General features: G+C 34.7%; 1 protein-coding gene across 2 annotated transcripts; it reads left to right on the top strand.

Moving 5' to 3' along the window:
- The first annotated feature begins 234 nt into the window (after window positions 1–234).
- LOC149798811 (uncharacterized) lies at window positions 235–18239 on the top strand. 2 transcript variants are annotated; one of them, XM_089957714.1, is made up of 3 exons: window positions 235–5598; window positions 6318–6395; window positions 14105–18239. In XM_089957714.1, exon 1 carries the CDS (start codon window positions 1395–1397, stop codon window positions 1965–1967), a length of 573 nt encoding a protein of 190 aa, XP_089813840.1. In that variant the 5' UTR covers window positions 235–1394; the 3' UTR covers window positions 1968–5598; window positions 6318–6395; window positions 14105–18239. The 2 variants fall into 2 exon arrangements, with proteins under 2 accessions (XP_089813840.1, XP_089813839.1); XM_089957713.1 differs by lacking the exon at window positions 14105–18239 and adding an exon at window positions 7597–7945.
- The last annotated feature ends 730 nt before the right edge of the window (window positions 18240–18969 follow it).

The following is an 18969-nucleotide window of genomic DNA, read 5'->3' as shown; positions in this document are numbered from 1 at the left end:
ATTCTTGCTGTAGTCATTCAAAAGAATAGGCATACAAGCATTAATTATTGGAAATTTGCAATGGATAAATGTACATGGAAATGCATATGAAAATTTTTTAGCAGTATGAAATTTGTACAGACACCATTCACAGACAATGGAATGCAATGAACTGTACACAAGCATCATCTTTGTGAACCTAATTTTGCTGGTAATTTTTACCATTGAATTCAGACACATAATGATCTATGACAAAATTCTTGAAGTTTAAACATCCATGCAAATTTTGCATTGGAATTACATGTATAATGGATTAACTGCAAGCCCCAACGGTATATCAGACATCATGTAAACAGTGTTAATACTCTGTTTATGCTTTATATTAAATGTTAAATTCAGACACAATGATCTGGGACAAAATTTTTGAATACTGTAAATCTGTGTGCAATTTTTCAATCGAATTACATGCATTATGGATGAACTGTATACGACAACGGCACAGTAGTAACTGGTGTTGATACCCTATTCATCATACTAGGCATGAATACACATATACGTGCCAATGAGTTGTTCTCTGAAAAAGTAAAATACTGTAAAACCCCACATTAATGAAACCCCTCTATTAACGCAATCCATTTTTTTGGACCCCAATTATAGCGTTATAGCAGGGTTCCACTGTACTCCTTGCATAAGCCTATGTTATGATGGATAACACACGACAATGTGTACAATCAGGAGAAACTCTCATCCATCTGGCAAATACGGGAAACGCCGCTTCAGAATTCCCAATGTTTGTTCCGTGACATCTCTTGCTCTACACGAGGTCTCATTGGACTTCCCCTGTACTCATGATAGTTTAATTATATGGTGTCATAAGGAAATTCCAAGAGTCTCTAAGCAGAAATCCATCATATTCACCTGAAATTATTAACAATAACTTATCAAATATTTGATATTGTTTTTATAGCTAAAAGCCAAATGAATAAAATGCTATATTTGATATAAAAGGATATAGTAACACCATTATATCCACAATTTAAATTTAGGAACTAAACATTATCATCTAAGAAAACATCATGAATTTACATTCTATTATATGTGAAAAGAGTTTTAGGTCATGAATGGACAAATCCTCATGATTATTTTTTATTACAACTTCAAGCATACCCCACCAAAACCCTACCCCACCCCACCCTACCTATGATCAAGTATTCATAAACCTTCAAATCATTTGGATATACCATGCATCCATATCCAATAAGGTGTGAATCCAAAAGACTGTAATAAATGTTGTTATTGTTGCATGAAATGTATGCTCGATCCTATATCCCTCACACCCACCACTAACAAAGTTATTCTATGAAAATACTAAATAAAACTACAATAATATTTTTAAATGATTCAAGTGCACTCAGATGGTTTATAATTTATGCATACTGATTACAATTTTCAAATGCAGTTCAAAGTTGACTTTCCCAGAACATCCTGGAGTCATGCACAGAGCCTGGCTACTTTGTTACACAGTTGGTTATGCAGAATCTATAGTCACAGAGCCTGGCGATATTGCTACACAGTTGGTTATACAGAATTTACAGTCACAGAGTCTGGCCACATTGCTACACAGTTGGTTATACAGAATTTACAGTCACAGAGGCTGGCCACATTGCCACAAAGTTGGTTATATAGAATTTACAGTCACAGAGCCTGGCCACATTGCCACAAAGATGGCTATGCAGAATTTACAGTCACAGAGCCTGGCCACATTGCCACACAATTGCTTATACAGAATTTACAGTCATAGAGCCTGGCCACATTGCCACACAGATGGTTATGCAGAATTAGTCACAGAGCCTGGCCACATTGCCACACAGATGGTTATGCAGAATATACAGCCACAGAGCTTGGCCACATTGCCAGTTAGCTGTGCAGCATCCATAGTCACAGAGCCTGGCTACATTGTCACACAGTTGATTATGCAGAATATATAGTCACAGAGTCTGGCCTCATTGCCAGTTAGTTGTGCGGCATCCATAGTCACAGCATGGCCATATTGCTACACAGATGATTATGCAGAATACATAGTAACAGGGCCTGGCCACATTGCCATATGGTTGTGCAGAGTCTATAAGTCACAGAGCCTGGCCACACCACTTACACAGTTGGTTAAGCAGAATCTAGAGCCACAGAGCCTGGCCATATTGCTACACACAGTTTTTATGCAAAATTTATGGTCTGCAGGATCTATCTGACAATGAATACTCCAATTTACATTTCCAAAAACCACTGGTAGCTGATGCAAACATAATTCTGAAAAAAGTGCAATGTCCTGAAGGTAAATAATCATACCAAGTAACGTAACTACTTCAGATTATTCCTATGACTCTGTCTATGATACTATTAAAGAAACAAGGTGAGTAACTTCCAAACACTTCGTCCCACATTTGACCCTTGATCTCAGGTTTTTATTCCAGTCCATTAAGGCACTTGGCCATAATCTATGGTTTTTCTTTACTGCTGATATATTTTTCTATTCATCAAGCCATCATTGCCTTTCCTGCACTGTACGGAATTGAAATTACTGGTTCTGACACATAAGGATAGATTAAATTTTGCCTGCCAGGACAAAAGTTACACTTACCTACAACTTGTGATACTTACTTAGAGATACAGTGTATGCAACTCTACATTACACTCCTTCATTAATCTTTGAACAGTGGTTGATGGAAAGATAAGTTCTATTTACCATTTGCTCAAATAAACTCTTGGAGTTGTGTCCTTTGAAAGAATTAGACGTGCATTTGCAAACATACACTCTATTTGAAATCTGAAAGCACAAAACTACCTCCTGAGGGAAGAGTTCTTATTTGGCACACATAACTCAGGAGCATACAAAAGTTATGATATAATATAAAAATAATAACAATAAATACCATATATCGATTTAGAAAAAATATAATAATGAGTTTACTAAATTTAGTTTGTTTAGTTCCTAAAAAATTTAAGTGATAGCTTTGCAACCAGTCATGTTATGCCTGTTATGTGTGCTGCACAGGAGCTCTTCAGTCCAGAGGTTTTTAAAAATCTTATTTAAATTCAAAACCAAGTGGACTTAAGCTTACAAATGCATAATTCTTCCATGGAACAGGATTCCTAAAGTTTATTTGAGTGAAAGATAAATGAAATCTTGCCATTGTATCTACTGTTTTACTCTGATTAATGAAAGAATGTGTTGTAGAAACCAAAAAGTAGGTCTCCATTCTTTTTTCCCTGACATTACTGGTAGCAGAAAAAAAAAGTGGAGATCTACTTGTTTGTCTATAGAGTTGCAAACTGTATCTCCAGATGTGCCAACCTTTACCAGACCTCCACAAGACATTTGATTTTTCTTCAGTAAGTTATATCAGTTCTCAGTAAGTTGTAAGAAAATATTATTTATAGAGGATCTCAGAAGGGTAATGATTTAGTATTGAATTTATTCAATGAGTTTCATAAATTTAATATTAAATCACTACCTTTTTTTTATTTGAAAGGAAGTAGGAATAAAAGAAGAAGAAATATTTTCATTTTGACTCAGTCAATGCACTTTTCATTTGTTGTTTAAAGATTGACCCTGGAATTTTTGGTGCTGTTCTATAACTAGTAAACTTTATTTGTTTAATTTTTACTAATCATAATTCAAACAGCACGTGTCCTTCCAAGTAAACAGAATATTTAACTCAAACAACAAAGTTTTTCAACACAGAATGTATATGCAAGTTCAGTATGATGTCACACAGAGAAATGTTTAACAGCGAGATTGTCACTATCAGTTGCACATCTAAGCATTCAAATTGTTGTGATGGGATGATTATAGATATTCCAGATGTACTTGTGACTGAATAGTAGTCATAGACAAATTTGGAATTGTATCACGTGATATGAGCTAATTTATGACATAGCATGCTGTGGTTGGCTAACATTCTTTCAGTTTGGAGGCTGGTTTATGTCCACATTCTTCTGTGAACAGAGGTGAGTTTATCTACTTTTGTAAGTTAACATTTAAACAGTTCTTGTATATAAGGAGGATTCCATGTTACAGGTATACTCCCACCCCTTTCCACATGTACACTATCAATTGGCCAATTCCCTTAGTTTTATTTGTTGTTGTTGTCCTTGTTAGGGTTTAAATGTCATTTTTCAATGCATGATAATCTTCTATACATGGCATAACAAACTCATGTGGGGGTAAATCGGCCATATTCAGACAGTCATGACTTTTTTCACAATTCCCTTTAGGCAGGTAATTTATATAAATGGTTACCATCATGTTAGTAGTAATAGTAAAAACATAATGTTCCAGTAGGTGGGGTAATTAAATTTTCCCACAATCACAGCCAACAGTAAAGAGAATACTGCGCAAAAATTTCATTGGATTATTGGACCAATCAGAAACACATAAAGTGATATGTCAACATGTTATAATATCAAAAATATTAAACTCCACACACTATAGGTAAAGTGTACCACCTATGTGATAAACTAGTATAACGGTAATCAAACTAAAAATATGCATTAAAAAGTCCAGAAGTCTGATTAAAAACTGATGCAGCAATGGTAAACATTGTGTTCTACGAGGCCTAAAAGTTTGTAAAGTTAATTGAAACCTTAATTAACTCCAGTAGTTTTACAAACTGCAGTTCCAAATCAACACATTATTGTTCTTATTGCTTTTTCCCCAAGAATCTGATTATTCCGTTTTGTACTGACTATTAAAACCTTTTAAGAGGTTTCTTGTCCCTTTTCATTCTGAAAATGTATCACGCCATTTTTACAACAAATATGCAACAGCTTGATTATGCTAATGTTTAGCATGATAAAATACATGCAGTTTAAAGCATCTGCAGTATTCCTGTAAAGTTGGTGTATTTCCCTGATGAACTTCACTGAAGTTAACATGAAATCCAGATCAGAATCAAAAGCAGACAAACCAGTATCTGGATTTTATCGCAAACAGTTGTATTTTCCTAATTTGTTCTATTATTCCATATGTTCGTATTTTAAGGGCAATTTCTTTAAGACTTACAGCAAAATCATAAAGGTTGGCAGGTACTGCTAGTTGTAGGTTCTGCAAGGCACAACCTTGAATGAAGTTTTCAGCCTCCTTTCGGTTCAGACTATCTGCAGATCACTAGTAATTAATACATTTTGACGGTCACCTTTGTATGCAGATGGTAAGTAAATTCCCTCTTCTTCTGGCCCATGACAATAAATCATTCAGAACACTTTCTTAGTATTGCTATGCCAGTCTCACAATTTTATCTTATGGTATATGTTTTATTATGAGTGTATAACAGTGATCACATGCACCTTGTTTCCATTGATTACATAGTCTCAATATGGCCCCTCTTTGAAAGCGCATGGCTGCTTTGGACAAGGTAGATTGGCTTTCATTTCATCCAGTGTGCTGATTATTTTAACTTGTCACTACATTGCGAGTAACATTTAGGTACCTGTTTCTTACCGAATGATGATATTTTATGTTGCCTTATTTGTTTAATGTCTATTTTAGTCAAATAATGCCTCCTGGAATGTATTCCACTAAATCTGAAATGGCGCCATTGTTCCCTGCATTCTATATTGGTGAGTGGGAGCTGGTAGCTTTCAGTCTCACTAGACAGTTTGTTTGGTGAATTTCCATCTGACAATGACCTGTAAACGAACAGTCAAGGTCAAACTATTTTCTGAAAAAAGTATCATCTCTATTGAATAAATTTACAATATCATGTAATGAAAAATAAAAAAATTAAAACTGACAAACAATTAAATTGAAATAAATATATATTATATCAGATATAATTAAATCAAATATACATAACAATTGTTATTTTATTAGAATGCCAAATTTCAGATTTGCCCAAAGTTTGATTTATAAAATTTTCCGACTTGTCCATATTTTGAGTTATCTGAATTTTGGGGTTGTCTGAATTTCATATTTGCCCATATTTTGTTTGGAAGGTTTTATTTTACAGGGATTTTACATAAGTAAGGAAGTACAAGTCTCCACCAACAAGATTATACCTTGATGCTATAAAACATGACCAAATTTAGTTTATTAAATACTTCTGATAAAACTGTTGTTTTAAAGTACATGTATATATGAAAAAAAATGTGTATTGTGAAAATCTTGTTTGCACAGTAAATGTACGGCCGTGAATAAAAATCAGTATTCTTGTATTTCATTGTAAAGGCAATAATGTGATTATCATAAAGAAAGAGAGAACATAATAAAAAGTAAAACAATTTATTCTGTATGTATTTATATAATAAATATTTTCCTTTCTTCTCTTCTGTCTTTCTAGCATTTACAGTACAGAAAATTATTAGCACCAACACCAGTAGTGTACTTCTATGCTCATTTCACCTCAAGCCAGTTCCAGGTAAGTCCAGAATATTTTATGATTGAAAGAACCATAACATTCAGCTGTAACAGTATTAATCACTTTCAGAACAGAACGTCTGTGTATCTATCAGTTATCGGCCAATTTTTAAAATTGCTGAGGCATGCATGGAAAGCAGCACCACCCCAAGGTGAAAGTAACATGGAGTTGTACTTGACTGATATCAAGGGCCACAAAAGTGTTACATATATGCCAAAAATTGAATATATGTAAACAACTTATTTTGCACTGATTGCATACCTTCGAGCCTATATTTAATGAATATTTGCAGAATTCACCTCATAGATTCATATTTTGACTCTTTGCACAAATTACAAGTGTATTTAGGCACAAACATGCATAATAATAAAGAATATTTCATTTCACAGCATTTTTAACTGAAGCTTTTTGTGAAACTTGACATATAACGAACATACGTAACTGAACACCGTTACCTGCGAAACATACACACAATTAACTTTTCCTACTTAAAAATTCTGAAAACATTTTATTATTTAATCTGATCTGTGCTATTTGCCAGTATTTAGTGGTCAGGTATAAACATGTGAAAGAAAAATATTAAATGTTAATTAACCATATTTTGTTTAAAAACTATATTTGTTATGTATATAACTTGGACACCAAATCACAACTAAGATGGCAAATTATCCATAGTGAAATAAACTAAAACAAAACATTGCATATGATGTTGGATATCCATAACTTTATTTAAAAAAATGTAAATAGATGCAAAATAAATCAATGGGTGGAGAGAAAATATGTATTTTTGTCAGATGGTTTGGCATATAACAAGACATAACACAGATAATCAATGTTCATGTGTTAAGTTATTAGCATTACTAAAAATGATAGTTCAGAAGATATAGTCAAGGGAGCATAGTACTTGATGCATGTGGACACATTTTGCTGCATTAACTACATGTACAAAAGCCGTAACTAAATCCTAAGTTAAATGCAGTTCTTATAATGTAATAACAGTAATAAGGTATGTTGTTATAATGTAATAACAGTAATAAGGTATGTTGGTCAAGAAACATGGCTGGTCATGTAACCGTCATTTTTACAGATTCAACCAAGTCTACATAAATCTACAGTGAAGGAACATTCCTTCTTAAGAAATATCAATTCTAACATTAAAATTACTAAAACTAATCATCTAATTTTGTTATCTTTGACTCAGGTGAGACTTCTGCTACCAGAACAAAGTCAGCACTCTTGTGATCATAGTCACATTTGGTTTTGTTTTGAACAACTTCAGAACTCCATGGACAAAAACACTGTGCAAGCACTTGTAGTCAAATGGCAATATTTGAACATGTTTTAATGATGTAAGGTAGTTTCTTGCACTGCAGATGTGACGTTCTAAGAGAACTATTTGAGTGCCACAATAAAAGGTCCCCATGTGAACTGATGGATTCTGCATATAATGCTGCGGACACAAAATTCAGTACATTGAAAGTAAGACCTGTACTTTCAAAATACGAACCTTTAATATGGACTGTATCTGTGTAATAAAAGATTTTAGCATGTTTTATTATCTGTGGGCTATTATTTTCTACTAGTGCCTTTGTTGTAGTTATACAAGAGAAGAAACAGTATACGGTTTGGTGGACTTGAAGAGTTATACGTGTGACTAATATTTCCAGGTGTTAAAGTTTGCAAAATTTTAAAGGTTTGTTTTATCTGGCCTTTGATTATATTTTATTTTATCTTTAATAAGTTCATAATGATGTATTTTGTTGCTCTTAACTTTGCTAAAATTACATATAGCTGCTTCAAGAAAAGTGATGATGATGATGTAACAATGTGGCAGTATAAGAATAGCCCAAATTTTTTTTATTATTCTGCTCCCATCGAATGCAAAAATTATGCTAGTTGTGCAAGCTTGAGGGATTTTAATTATTACTGCATTGATATAACTACATCTGGCTGCTCTAAGATAAACTTTTATCAAAATATTTTCACTCAAAAATCAGTAGCAGAGGTACCTATGATCTCGGCCAAGCACAGTTCCTAGTGGTATTGCCCTCACTAGATGGTCTCTATGCTTTATTCTTACTTTAGGGTGATGCTGCCTCCCACACGCATGTCAGCTGATTTCAGGTCAATAACCAATGGATACCTCCAGTTAGGCAGAAAACCATGCCACTTCTAAAAGTTTGAAAACTGGTAGATGATCTGTGTCTGAAGATGGAGGCTGTGACTACCGACCTTAAGGGTGTTATTGAATCAAACAGATCAGCTTTTCTACATTGTAAGCCTGAAAAATTAAATGACAAACATCAGACTTGGAAGAACAACCTGAATAACAAGAATAGACACACTATAATTCACAAAGAAAGAATAACAGAGATTACAATGCATGAAAGAGCAATTCCTATAAGCACAATACAAACTACATAAACTTTTGGAAAAACCAAAAGCGGATTACTCTGTTAGTGGAACACATAATTAATATTGGGGATGCTGCATCTATAAGCCAGCCCCTCAATGCATTCCACTTGCCAAGATAAAAGAGGCTGAGGAAGAAATCAAACATATGACTAGTATAGGGGATTAACAGCTAGGGGTGACATGATACACCTGTGCCATCTATCAATATGATTCACAATACACAGCCTGCAATGCAATACATATCAATACACATATGAACTTGAGGGTCTTTCCATCTTTGGAAGGTAGGTGATGCTCTTTTGTGTATGTTGACATACTGGCTGAATTTCCAGAATGCATATAACAGATTGACATATAGCTAAACATTACAGATAGACATATAGCTATACATTACAGATAGACATATATCTATACATTATAGATAGACATATAGCTATACATTACAGATAGACATGTGCTATACATTACACATAGACATATAGCTATTGTGGTGTGTTGGAGTTTGTTATGTCAACACTGTGGTAGGTGTGGGGTGGGGTGTTTCAATATTTATTTAAATTATTATGGAAGTCCCACCCAGGCTTGATTTTGGTTGGAAGTTAAATTAGTGAAAGATAGATGTAAAGCTCTGAGCCCCCAGTCACCAATGCCGACAGTTAAAGGACTGAATATACAAAAAAGTGAAATTCAACATATAAAAATATAATGACAATTCAATAATCAAATGATTAAAAATTTGCAAGTACTCTCCTTCTGCTTGACCCTGTGATAGCCTATTGCATCATTTGATTTGTAGTGTGAGATAGCTTTCCACCTGTCCTTGTATTCTACTCATCTGTGTATTCTTTTCTCCTTGTCCTCCAATTGCTTCTCCTCTTCCTCTCGACTTTCTCCAAATTCCTTTTCCTCTTCGACTTCTCTATACCGGTACTTCTCCTCCTTTTCCACTTTCTCCTCCTCGACTCCTTTTCCTCCTCCTCCTTGACTCTGTACCGACTAGACTTGTCGACTCCTATGGCTCTGCTAGTCGTACTTCCATCTCCCCTCTTAGAGACTCAGGACTCACTGAACCGGAAGTTCTGTCCCCCAAAAAGCTTCCTTTATGAAGCTTTGTCTTTCCTTAGAATCTCCTAAGTTTTCCCACCAAATTACAAGTGGCTTTCTTGGAGTAATCCTATTTGCTCAGCAATCTTTCCAGGATAAAAAAATTTTTGCTTGCTAGTTAGAAGTTATAACTCGGATCGAAATTGCTATCACACCCTCTGTCTAAATTCCAACTGGAGTCGTTCTGATTTGATCCAATCTAGCTTAATGGACAATGTCCTTCTCGCTGTCTGTCCATGTGGGTACAGATTTAGAACATGCCCCAGTCCCTCGTGGTTGCTCTGATCTTTGTAACACATATAGGTGTGAAGTTTCTCGATCTAACGGCTGTGCCAATTCAAGATGCCGGATCTTCTCTCTGGTCACGGTAACCTTGCGTAAGAGATTAACTATAGCCCGCAGCATGTTTAGACAGCAACCATGGCTTTTACTGATACCTTAGTTTATACACGACTTACAAACTGGGGTTGAGCAAACGTGACAGCTATATATTACAGATAGACATATAGCTATCATATTTATATTTAATTCTCATAGATGAAAAGATAACAAAAAAAAATTTCAAACAGACTACCTTTTGGTTGTCAGCGAATTTTGTTCAACATTTTAGGCCATTTAATGGTGGCTCCATTTAACTGACTTTAGCTACCAGACCCTTTGTTTTGCAGGGCATGAATGCTTTAAAAGCATATTTTTACCAATTTCATGTCTCACTTAAACTTGAAAGACATTACAATATTATCTTCAAAACAGAAGGAATAATGCAATTTCCCGTGCAAAAAAATCTCATCAAGAACAAATCCGTTGTACTTCCTGCAGATGCAAACAACTACTTCAGCCACATGTACTTGTATTTGTTAGTGAAGAAGGAAAACTACTGACAACATTGGAAAATATCTCAGCATAAAATGAGAAATTCCAAATTTGTTCCATGTACAATTTAAGGAGATATGCTGCCAGGATTTTATCTTAAGGGGGACCTACCCCTTTGTCACTGTAACAAGGTGGTAGTAGAAAAAATGGAGGGGGGGGGAGGAAATGACCATAGTTCAATATTTACCTAACACTTCAATATCGGTCTCTCTTCCTTCCTGCTCACATTCTTAGAGCTCTTTTGAAATTAACATCTTTAAAAGATGTCACCTCTAGTTGTATAAGCATTAATCTGTTAATTATTTCTGAGCATACTATGTTCCTTAGCTGCATATGAATGTTGCTCTGTGCTTCCTTCTGACACCGCTCCGGTGGCCTAGTGGTTAGAGTGTCCGCCTCAGATGCGGTAGGTCGCATGTTCGATCCTTGGCTGAGTCATGTATTACCTGACGCGAAGGATATATCAGCAGAATGTGGTTCCTACAAGGAATTTATTTCTGTGGTCACTTGATCACAGTCAATGAAAGATGTGACAGTGTCCACCTGATGATTCTAATTTCCATTATCCCTAAAGGGGATGGCATCCATTAGTGGTGTTACAGCAACATGTCTATAAAAGATGCCCCCAAAAAAGACACAATAATTAAAAGATTATATGACTGGAAGAAAATAAGTCTTGTCTGGTTGGCCAGAGAGTGTTAAGTTGTGGTTTTATTGGGACAGTGGGAGTCTTTGGAGATGAAAAAACAATATATTTTATTATAAGTGGAATTATCACAGTTATTAACCATGTAGCCAGAGATCCTACATAGCTTTCTTTTGACACAAATGCATGACACCCCCTATGCTTTACAGTAAGAAAACCCTTCAAAAAGTAAGGGCTTGATTTTTCTGGTTTGACTTACAGATGAATGTTGAACACTGGGTCAAAAAATGTGACATTTGTGTATCACATAAGAGATCAATTAACTAAGGTACCACTCAGATTATATTCCATTGGAGCACCACAAGAAAGGATCACAGTTGATATAATAGGCATGTTGCCAGATATTGCAAAAATGAACAAGTGTATTCTAATTGCTGGTTATTATTTTACCTGATGTACAGATGTTTTTCCATACGAAAAACCAAGAAGTCACAACTATTGTTAGTGTGATGGTGGAGAGAATAACAGTGCTATTTGGAGTTCCCCTCTTTATACACAGTGATAAAGATTCCAATTTTGAATCCCTGGTTTGTGTCGAGATGTGCCAATTGTTTGGTGTGCAGAAAACAAGGACAACAACAGATCAGTCAGATGGAATAGTGGAAAGAACTAATCAAGCTATAAAAGATGTGTTGGTGGCCTTTGCTGACCAAAATCCAAAGAAACTGGGATCATTACCTACCCATGCTGATGATGGCGTATCATTCTTCAGTCCACGAGGCTACTGTTGTGTCACCGAATACCATGATGCTATGGAAGAGACATTTTGCTTGTTGATTTTCTTGTTCGGACAACCTGTAGAAGAAGGAAACTGAAATAAGATATTAACAAATTATGTGTATGAGCTGCAGCAGCATATCAAGCAAGTACAGGAATATCCTAGGAAGAAAATCTTAATTAAGGCAAACCACGAAAAAGTACTTATGATCATAAAATTGCATTTAACATGCCAGAGATTCTGCTACACTAGCATATGCTGGTTTTTATTGCTATTTGTCCATGTAATGGAACAAGGTAAGAGTCTCAGTAGTCAAACACTGTAAAATGTTTCTAATTCTTGAAAGCTAACTGTCTCAATATCAAATTCTGTCCTAAGCTAATCTATTGTTTCATGCAACTGCAGTCCCTTATAAATGCCATTTTTGATCAGTGATTTAAGAGTCTGCTCATCTCTTTGATGGATTCAGATGTTGTAATTGTATACATGTGGTATAAATTCTGCCCTCCCTAATCTGTCAAAATGGACAACTTGCCATTTGGGCTGGAGTTCCCATCGTTATTAAATAAATGAAACATAGTATTGGATTGCTGCTGCAGCTTATCAGGTGATGGAACCTTGAAGCCAGTCTCATCATGTGTTGTTGGCTGTCAAAGCAATGCCTGAATCCATCAAAAGAAATTAGCTGACTCTCCTTCCAGTGTTATAATTTGTGACTAATTGATGGTGTGCAAAGTAATAAAACTTAAAGCACCCTTATTTCTGATTCATGCTTTATTTCTAATTCTAAGTTTTTATATTTCTTCAAACAAATTAATAACCACATGTAGTTTGCTGAGAGACCAGCTTGGTTTGGATTTTGCCACTTTCTATTTACTCATGACCGTAAGTTGTGTGAACTATAAGTATGCTTAAGTTGAAGGTTTTTACTTAAACCAAGCCACTAAAACTAAACATTAAATTAAATGTGCCAGTGGCCTGGAATGTGGCAATGTGCTAACAGTCTTTTGATGTATCACAATAATATAATTCAAAATGTCCTTGACTGAATTCACTATAGTTCAAATGAATGTTTTAGGCTAAGAACATTACTGAGCACTGTGTAATTCCAGTGAATAATAATTTGAATAAATAAATCCACCCAAATTAAAAGCTGAACACAACAATAAGATTGATTCCAGTTCAGACGTTAAGGCAGGAATGAATAATCCTTAAGTAACCAAGTTTATATATCACTCCATTTTGAAATTACCATTTTCTGGAAATACTCTGATGATATAATGAAAAATTACTTTTCTTGAACTTTCTAAGGTCAGAATCAAGACTGTATCTTTAACTCAAACTGAACTAAAGATGTTGACAATTAATAAAGATCTGACTATTTAATCTATAATCATAGTGAAATATTAGCTATGTATTATATTGTTTACGAAATAAATGTTACTGGTCTGGTAGACCATTAACTTGACTTTGGGCTAAGGTCAGTTACAACATACAGATATACATAACATATAATCAATGAAAAATACCAACAAACAAATTAAATATGCATAACAGGATTCATAATCCAAAATTTAAGAGAGGTCTGAACAAAAACGTTGCAAAGAGACTGGTGTAGTCCATATATTATAACCCACAGACTGAAAAATTTGATTTATCAAGCTCAAGGGACACCCAGATCGAAACCAAAGATAGTTCACAACAAAACGAAGCTATATGTAGGGAGAAATTCACCCACTTGGTTCATATGCTAAAATAAAGCTGAAATACCCACATGTGTTGATATATACCAACTCATTTGTATCTGTTAAGGATGAATACAGCTTTTATGGCTTTTATTTTATTCTACAAGTATGTGTCACTGAATACTATTTTATTTCTTTGCCTGCACAGGTCACTCACTGTGAGTGTGCCATGGTTTCCACTTTGTCAGGAAGTCTGTGGTGAGAACTTCTGACTCGTGGTGGAACAATACAGTGTTTTTGGTTGGAAATGCGAAGGATTTAAGAAAATCTTCAGGCAGCAATATGTCTACCACTAAACTGTGCATTTCTGGATGGGAACCAGGTTTGTTCTAGTAAACAAGTTGACTGGTGTTACTGGACTTGAAGCTGAACATCAAATGCAGCAGTTTCAGGCAGGTCCAGTTGTTTCTAGAACAGAAATAATACCATGAAAGGGTGGTATGATAATACCTGTACTAAAGAGGTTGTGATGTTGATCTGGAGACCTCCTCCATTGACTGTAACACATTGCCAGAGGGAGCCTCTCTATGTAACATAATCAGTGAACTCCTCATTGTCCTCAAGGAAGGTGATATTACACACACCAAGTTACAAGGTTTGGAAGATGTCATGGATGGACGAGTCATATTGGATGTTGGGATACCTGTAGATCCACATTAATGGCTGATCCAACCTCCTTATAAGTAGCCATTACTCAATTTCACCTTTAAACCATATGAAAACAAAGCTGTTCAGGTACTTCTTCTTAGACAGAGTCCATGTACATTTTGCATTATTTTCACAACTGAGCAGTTTGTGAAATTGCCTTTCCTGTGAGCTGAGGTTCCTGTATGAACTTGAAGCTGAAGCAGTCTTTTACTTGTTGACTGGGCCAGTTAATTTGATTGAAAAGCACATGGCCCTGGGCAGAGATGATGACCTGTTAAAAAAGAAACAAAGTGTCTTTAGGATGTCTATGTATTAGCAATGATGCAGACTTTGCATGGTGTGTAGCTTAATTTCACTCACCTGTAATTGGTGTCACCTGTAAGTGGGGTGTAGAAGTACACATGAGTTTCATATGTGTTGTACAATGAATATATTAATGGTACCTGTTTGGTACATTCCATTCTTCAGGATACTAATACCAGTATGTCATATACCATTTGAATGAGAAACAGTATAATAATAATAATAACATCTTTATTTAAAGAGGCTAAATGAATTATTTCAAAACAACTCATCTCCTTTGAGGCCCTCTAAAATAAAATAAAAGTAGATACACTGTACACATATATCTTCATGCATGTTTCAAAATGAAGAGTCTTCTGCAAAAGAAGACACTGAACCTATTCATGTTCATGGATGTAGAAATTTTCTTTCTTGTGTGAACACAAATTATTGTTATCTGGACAGATTACGAACCATAATGCTGACTGGTCTATCTCCGGATTTAATTTTTTCTGAATGACTGACAACTCTCTACTTTTGGATTTAATTTTCTGCACTAGAACTGAAGGATAAATGCATGTTAAACTAGCATATCTAGTGTTATAGCATGTTACACTAATATATCCTAGTGCTATAGCATATTAAACTAGCATGTCCTAAGTGTTATAGCTTGCTAAACTAGCATATCCTAGTGTTATAGCATGTTAATCTAGCATATCCTAGTGTTATAGCATGTTAAACTAGCATATCCTAGTGTTATATCATGTTAATCTAGCATATACTAGTGTTATAGCATGTTAAACTAGCATATCATAGTGTCATAACTGCTAAACTAGCATATTGTAGTGTTATAGCATGTTAATCTAGCATATCCTAGTGTCATTGCATGTTAATCTAGCATATCCTAGTGTTATAACTTGATAAACTAGCATATCCTAGTGTTAAATCATGTTAATCTAGCATATCCTAGTGTTATAGAATGTTAAACTAGCATATCATAGTGCTATTGCATATTAAACTAGTAAATGCTAGTGCTTCATTGGAATGATCACAGGAAATTGTCATGAACAATTTATGGCTTAAATAGTTAAGAAAACTGCACATTTCTCTCACTCAAATATGAAATAGGAAGCCTCAATGATTTATTTGGTAGGCTCCATAAAGAAAAAAATGGGTGGAAAAGCTAAGTTTTCATTGATACCTTGATATGCATGTAGTAATTTATGTATTTTTACTAATAATACTTGCTAGCTACTTAGATTTCCTTCTTTCTGCTTCATTCACCATCTAATATTATATGCACTTGATATGTGAGTAAATTTTCAAATATCTTATCAAATGTGAACAAGTCTATTCTAGTCCATATTTTGCATACTTCAATTTCATACATATTCATAAATAAAAGTTATGAAAAAGAACTGTGCTAAATTAAAGTAAATGAACATGTGATTGCTCTATTTCTGATTTGGGAATAGCGTTTGAACATGTATAGCCAGTAAGATTCAATGTCTTGTTCTGTTTCTAATTAGAAATAGAAAGGAAAGAACACACACTACTTCCTGTGTACATTCAAGTATCACACCTTTTAATAGTTAGTTAGCATAGTTCTGTCTTTACATGTAACACAACAGCAGTAACTTGATAAGTGTATTAAAATCCACCATTTTCCAGTTTAGTGCCATCTAGCGAATAACAAGTGCTGGATAATTCAATATGGTGCCATACTGTGTCATATGAAACTGTGTATTAGTATCGATCATGAGAAATGATCGCTAGCTGTGCTGTTTATATCAGTGGATGGAGTAAACTTAAACTTTATTATATTTCGTGTCTTAAAAATAATATACAAGCTATATTTTATTTTCCTTAACTGATATGCCTGCAGTTGAAACTTAAATTACCATGTTCATGTGGATTCCATGTTACTGAAACATTGCAATTTATTGGAGAGGGGAATGCATAATATTTTTCTCAACATAATACTTGCCTACTGTCTTGAATTGGAGTTTGATTTTGATTCTATGGATCCGTCTTCTACTGTGTATTATCATCCTGTAAATGAAAATAGATCAGTGATACCATCATTTGAAATGTTTAAATAAAACATGGTGAATTGTACAAGAAGTTTAAATTATGTGGAGATCTTAGCTACAAACAGCTTTCTTTTATATAATTCATATACATAAATATTGTTTGATGATAAAACAGGGCTTTTGTTTTTCATAATTATGTACATTCACTACATACATTTTGTGCATGTCAAAAGTAATCTTTCCTATGAACAGGTGACCAAAAATGTATAGTTTTTCGTTTCAGCTGTAGTATTTTGTCAGAACATTTACCGCATAATTTATCTGTAAAATATGTATCTTTGTTTGGAGTCCAACCACTGACTAGCGTTGGGGCCGTTTTATGTTGGTTGATATGGATTAGTTCTGAGCTTAATTTTAGCAGGTTTACTGTAGGCATATGGCCTCTCATTTACTATTCCATAGTAAAAATACATTTTTATCCACCCGTGTGCTAATTCAGGCAAGTAGAAATGACAGCGTTTGTTGTACATAATTGTTACGCTTAAATGCCTGAATGTTAATTCACAAATGAACAGACATATTTCGGCAGGCGCGATTTGAAAGTTCATTCATGCAGCACATGTTTGTATATAACCGCTACGACGTGTTGTCCACGGATGTTTTGTAACCGATTGTACATTTCTATCATATGTGCTATTTACTTCGATCTTATACATATGATATCTTCTATATTTAGCATTTTTTTGTAGTCATTCATGTGGAAATGTGCAGGATTAATTCTATAAAGTGTCCCGTGTATTTGTGCCCTGGCTTACATACTGACGTTAGACAGCGTAGAATTTCTTTTGAGCTTGATTTTGATTGGTTAATAATTCTTTATTGTCCGGATCATTGCAGGCGCTAAATTTTAATTGGTTAATAATATAGTATAATAAGCGGTCAGCGCTTGCATCATTACACTGATCCCCTGAGGTGGCATTTCACGATCTTGCCTTTTCCTAAAACAAAATGGCCACGGACATTGTGTCATATGTAAACAAAAACGGCCGATTTAAGGACGATTTTGAAATTTCAATGTACTTGTATACAACAAATAAATTTAATGGAAAAAATGATACGTGAACTTTCATACTTACTTTCTTTTCTTTTTTGTCTTTTTGTTTTTCTTCTTTTTTTAAAAATACTTTTACTGAGAAAATGTATTACATCATTCAGGTCTGAAACGATTGATACAAATATTTATAATTTTAAACTGACGTCATCACTGGCAGGTGACTGACTCTGCTTTTATTCACTTAGACCTTTGTAAATGACAGCGAAGTAAATCCTTCTAATCTGCTAAAAAAATTTTAAACAAAATATTTGTAACCAATAACATGTTGAAATGTATTTCTAAGATTTTCCCAGATTCATTTTAGAAATTCTGTGATGTTGAAATTAAAATCTTCAGTCTGTTGTATCCCCTATGTAAAAATATCAACTGGCATTCGGGATGAAAAAGAAACCTGTTCTACTGAATTTTGCTACATTTCAGCTATTCGTTATTGTTGCACACACAATGTTTTACTAAGAATAGATTTTCTTTTTTTATGCATCAACCGCACCCCTACGCCAATCTGTAAACAATGAATACAGACGTTGATATTTACGAAATGAAATTTTTAATGTTGACAAGCATGTGGACAAAAACTAGATCACGTGAAGAAAGGATGGACAGAAGCTGGGCACAGTGACAAGCTTCAAGTATCTAGGTGCTTTCATGAAGATTTAAAACCTGAGGTTCTTTCCAGGATTGCGAAGACAACAGCTGCACTGGCTAGGCTAAAGCCTATTTGGAAGGACAGCAGCATCACGCTTGAGTCCAAGATCAAACCTATGTGCTCCGTTGTTATGTCCTTATTCCTGCGTGACAGCAGCGTCACGCTTGAGTCCAAGATCAAACCAATGTGCTCCATTGCTATGTTCTTATTCCTGCATGACAGCAGCATCACGCTTGAGTCCAAGATCAAACCTGTGTGCTTCCTTGTTATGTTCTTATTTTGCACGCATG

Source organism: Sinohyriopsis cumingii, chromosome 5, assembly GCF_028554795.1.
Source record: "Sinohyriopsis cumingii isolate HCF-2022 chromosome 5, ASM2855479v2, whole genome shotgun sequence".
In the NCBI taxonomy this organism is placed as follows: domain Eukaryota; kingdom Metazoa; phylum Mollusca; class Bivalvia; order Unionida; family Unionidae; genus Sinohyriopsis; species Sinohyriopsis cumingii.
The sequence above is the reverse complement of the archived record's forward strand: the minus strand, read 5'-3'. Positions and strand labels throughout refer to the sequence as shown.

Excerpts from the sequence above, each read along its gene's own strand:
- LOC149798811 (XM_089957714.1), top strand. The coding sequence starts at position 1,395 with ATGGTTTATAATTTATGCATACTGATTACAATTTTCAAATGCAGTTCA.